Source organism: Opisthorchis viverrini (assembly GCF_000715545.1).
Source record: "Opisthorchis viverrini unplaced genomic scaffold opera_v5_349, whole genome shotgun sequence".
Classification (NCBI taxonomy): Eukaryota; Metazoa; Platyhelminthes; class Trematoda; order Opisthorchiida; family Opisthorchiidae; genus Opisthorchis; species Opisthorchis viverrini.
Window position 1 is genome coordinate 270,119 of NW_008752009.1, and position 5,238 is coordinate 275,356.

Below are 5,238 nucleotides of genomic sequence, written 5' to 3' on the forward strand. Positions count from 1 at the left end.
TTGCAAATGAGTGTATATTCGCTAATTTCGTGCGATTTGGTTTCAAGTAGAACAAAAGGTTTACGGAAACCCGGGGACTGCGCCTACCTGATGAGCCCCAAGAAGGGCGAAACCGGTTGTGGGCTGTCGATGGATTTTCAGCAACCATATGAGTAGTACGTTACAAAGATATTCATTCAATATTGTTTCTTGTGTACAGCGTCCTTCCGCACATCAACATGCAGAGTGTTCGGTCAACCATACTGCATCATTTCCCTGCAGTTGGACGCAAACATGTTAGTTATTAATCTATGCATCTGATATTTCTGCTCGAATGAGAGCCGCTGTCCTTCCCGGTTGTTATGACAACACACTCACTCATCAAGGGAGCGAACTAATTGTCAGATAACCAGTTCACGCACGGAACGGATCCCCCTACATAATTGTTCCACTCATGACGATGATTAATGAGTAAAAAAAGCGACCCGAAAGAATGAAGTACAAAAGGAGAATGTGTTTTCGTACGCTTTGTGCTCATCGATGGGTTGTACTTGTGCGCATTCGATTTGCTCGATCAAGCGGACGCTGATGGATGTTTGTCAGTTAGGAGGATTAGCTTGTTATTTATTTGAAAAAAATAATAACTGGCTTTTGTTGCCATAATTGACTGAATGAAAAGAACAAAACTCCTATTTTTGCTGGCAAAACGTTGGGATACGGGCAAAGTTGAATCTTTCGAAATAAAAATGCTAGACCACAGAGATGCTTTGAGTTAATGGGCTAGATGAATGCTGCTGATTGGGGAGGTGATCTGAGAGACCCTGGACTGTTGCTGGTAAGCTTTTCTCCAGTTTCTTTCCAGGTCATTAATTCGTCCACTTTCACCCTTCAGCACGGTGACGCTCTGGGTCCAAAGCAGGTGTGGATCTCAGTAGAACACGAGGTACACAATCATACCGACGACATCCACAGCATTGGAGTGGCCCTGTGAACATCTCTTTAGCGGTTAACTGCGTTGGTGTTGCATGAGGCGTGCGTGAGGCGTGCATCACAGGTATTGGTTCCAGGTGGATGGGACTTTCGAAACAACGGTACGCACATGGTTCGTACTAGATTGACACTTTGTGAAAACGCGGCACCAATGATCAAAGATGATCCTGATGTTTGGCAAAACTGTCCGCTCAAGAATGTGTGCCGGCGGTGTTCTGACCTATGCCTTAAGTGATAACAGGTTTCCATACTTTGAGACTCAAGATAGAGGTAGCAAGTGAGGAACTCACTCTGTTGTAAAGACGAGTGGTTGCAGCCTCATCAAAATGACGACGGTCGTCGGTCTGACTCACATATACATCATCATCATCATCAGTTGCAAAAAGTGCGTACTTGCTGTGCAGCGGTTCTAGCTGCCAAACATTTCGTTCACCGTGGCGGTAGTTGATATAACTGGTGAGTGACTACAGGTTCTGTCAGTGGACTTTTCAATCGGGAGATTGGGGAGCGCGTGAGGTATGCATTGGAGGCAACAGGTGGGATGCATGAACGCCATTCTGTGTACGACTGGTACATGACTGACAGTGCCTCCTAGCGTTAATGTACCCCGTCTTGGGGTCATCACTCATGAAGATCAGCACAGCTGAGTGTGATCCTAATGGTTTGCTACCAAGTCATTGTTAGACCGACCCTGGTGTCGTTATACGAAAGGTGCCTTTTGAGGTAGCTAGTCGACTGGCATACAAAGCACGTGACCAACCAGAGCAACGTATGGCCGACCTTTCGACCATAAGCGAGTTAGCTCTTCTGAAAATCAGTCGCCCTGCTTCACCACTACTGCAGCAGGCTTGAGCAATGCTCAGAAAACATCGATGGTTAAACACTGAGAGTCTTTTGACGTTCTTGGCGCGCAGCGGCCAGGTTTCTAACACGTATAGTAATATGGAGCTCACCGCAGAAACTCAACCCTTGACGGATAACGTGGTGCCGTGCCTAAGATTCTGCATTACGGTCTCTAAGACGAACTACGTGGTCTGCGTAGTGGATATCTGCGAGCGAATGCCCTGGGAGGATGTCAAATTCACAAACACCAAATGCTTGGCAGTGAGTGTTCCATGATCAAGCGAGGGCCTCCAGTTTTCACAAGCCCGCGGGAGCTTGGCTCACATAGAATATCCAGTCTCTAGTCACGCAGTATCGAATTTCAGACGGCTCAATAGTTAAGGCGCGACTGACTGGATGGTCCATGGTCCCGACCCAACCTCAGTCTCCTTACCGCACCTTTCTAGGCTTCGAGAACTTGACATTATCCCAGTCCTCATGCTTCGTTCGCGTGGCTTGGCAGCTGGACACCGAAATATTGCTACAGCTGACCGACAAATTATGCAGTATTCTCAGAAGCAGATAGCGAACACAATGAGAGCGGTAACTCGGAATTATTGCTAGCCACATCCCGCATAATTTACTGCTATCCAAAACAGCACTGTTTTGTGGCATTCAGCAATCTGAAAATAGGAGGGGGTCAAAGTTGGCTGTTTTAGTCCGATGGATTTAATTTGGTGATAACTCGGTTTTGTGGTTCGTTTAAACCAAAGGCAATTAGACAACAGGAGTAGAGTAACGTTGGGCTTACAAGTCATTTTTGGTTGAAGTACAAGTGTAGCTGCAGAGACCGTTTTAAAAATTTCGGTCACACTTCCGCGAGCTATTAACCAGACGTCTCTGCAAACATGGTTTCCAGTCAATTCCAAACTTTTCCCACTGGTTTGAGCATCCACACGGCTTTTAGGTGGACCAGTTTTGATTCGTCTAGGTACGTGATAGTGCATTTGTTGAGGCTACACGTGGGCTCATCACAGTTGAAAGATTTTGCCGTGAAATCATCGTAAGTCTGCGACCGCGTGAAACGTGTGGTCATTTATCGAGATCTTCACTAAACCCGTTTGAGGCATCGGTTGTCGCGGCAGTGGCGGAAATTCAGTAGGTTGGGTGCTAGTTGTTGATCGGTTCGTCGAGTTTGGCAGCTGGCTTGTGAACGTTTCGTCACTACACGAGCGAACATCAGTGCTACGCGGTGGTGAACGGCCACCGGAACAACAAACTCTACTTTTCGAGAAATACACTCATTTGCATAGGTTGGGTGTTGTTGATCGGTTCGTCGAGTTTGGTAGCTGGCTTGTAAAAGTTTCGTCACTACACGAGCGAACATCAGTGCTACGCGGGCGGTAACGGCCACCGGAACAACAAACTCTACTTTTCGAGAAATACACTCATTTGCAAATCAATTTGGCTTTCACGAGAGACTCAACTGAATCTCTCGTTTATGATGTCATCCAACTGAATGTGCTGCACACAGGCCGCCTCATGATGGCACGATATTCGAGATATCATAAAGGAAACTACTTACAAGTTTGCTGAAAACTCTTCGACAGCTGTCGTTTTCTGATAAACAATGCGAGTCGTGATGCATAACGGATTCTAAAAGTGCAAAACACATGTGAGGCCAACAGCTAATGGGCACTACAGTTGATCTTCAATGAATCGGCCCTGCGATAAGGCGTAGTGTCCATTGAAATAGCAACAGCACACCTATTCCGAATTGTGTTTGGGCGGTGAAACATTGAGAAATGAAATCGTTCTTAGCCAGAAATTCATTTACGTTGATAAATGAGGGTGGCTTTAACCGGTGTCGTAACTACTGGAATAAAATTGTATCCGAACAAGTAGAACATGAAGTTGGTGGATACTTGGGGACTGCGTCTACCTGATGAGCCCCAAGAAATCGGGCGAAACTGGTCGTTGGCTGTCCAAGAAGTTTCAGCAACCTTTTGAGTAGTGCATTACGCACAAACCTCAAAGTCTTTTTTCGCTAGTCACTCAGGCTACGTGGTTATCAACTCTTTATACAATAGTATCTTTGGTAAGCTGCGACATATCTTCACTTATTGAAGCTTTATGGGGCGAATATTAGTTGAACGCTCATGGAGCGAAGCACATTTCGGAAGTTCCCACCGTGCTAATTCGACTTCAGTCACAGAGCTCGGTGTTCACACGATTCGAAGACTTGGTAATAACTTGACATTTCAAATACGGGCGTTTCCCAGGCGCATAGTAGCTGGATCCTATTGGGACAGCTGAGAGGTCGCAACATCCAGTTATTGATTAGTTTTTGGTCACATTTTGAACCGCAGCAACTGTCATCTAGTTTGATGTGCATCAGTGTGTGTATTTGACCCAGGCTTGGTTAGCCTAAATTGATAAGTGGGGATGTTGCTTAGGTTATATCCTTGCGACTTGCGTGCTTGTGTTTGTATGACTTTGTATGTATGACTTTGTATGAAATCGTGCTTCAGTCGACTTGGGCTCAGATTAAAGGAACTTCATCGTCTACCACACCTAGAGAAATCGTCGGCGAATGCAACTGCGGCAGCTATAAATACTGTGTGACAAGCAAGCAGCTGAAGATTTTGGTGACGTAGAGCATACCGTTGTACGGGCTGGGTTATCACTGTCCACTTCAACAACATTACGTGTACCGATGCGGAACAGCCGAGTTCACCAACTTTGGCGAATTTCAGTAGCCAAGCTGGCCTGTCTAGAAGCGTTCTGCAAAGGCACAATCATGCGGTTGAAGATCATTGGTTTCAGGTTGAACGGAATCAAGGTGCAGAGGTTATGCTCTCAAAATTTACTATTGTCTTGTAGAGGTCACTCACCACTAGATCACGCATCACAAACATTCAGACCACGTGACAATTCTGGTCCCACTTGCAACCTTAGCCGACTATGTGTACACTACATATTCTCATCCATTTTTGTTTACACGGCTACCACTTGCGTCACGCGTCAGACTTATGAACTTCAACACATCACGTCAGGTTGTATTCATATTCGTGCAAGCATCAGACACGAAGGGACACTCCTCTCTTCACGCTGCATAGAAATTTTTGAAAGTGAACACAAAAAGATTATCTTACCGTGTGATTTGATGCGTCTGTTAGCCAGCTTCTCTGTCGATGCGGTCGAAACAAGACTGTCCAGACAACTTCGATACCATTCTTCTGCAACAGACTTTGAGTCGATCGGTTGTGGAAATAATGCGTTTGAGTTGAAAACCAAGAGACTTAGGCTAGAAAATTCGTCCAACTTTGTCGACACTGAGTTCGAAGGGTACCGGTGTGCGTACCAGGCGTGGCACGGACTCTTGGCACAGGAAGTGATTGGGTACTGCTGACCCGTCAGACGATCAAAAGGAGCTGCTGTTTCCTC

The 5,238-nt window shown here is 46.0% G+C and overlaps 1 protein-coding gene across 1 annotated transcript in view; it reads left to right on the forward strand.

Moving 5' to 3' along the window:
• T265_10285 (hypothetical protein) overlaps positions 1–5,238 on the forward strand; it is a gene marked incomplete at both ends in the record, with an annotated part of 35,692 nt that overhangs the window by 25,566 nt on the left and 4,888 nt on the right. The window contains one exon of the mRNA XM_009176610.1: positions 842–966. Within this exon, the coding sequence (XP_009174874.1) occupies positions 842–966 (125 nt within the window). The remainder of the gene's footprint in view (positions 1–841; positions 967–5,238) is intronic.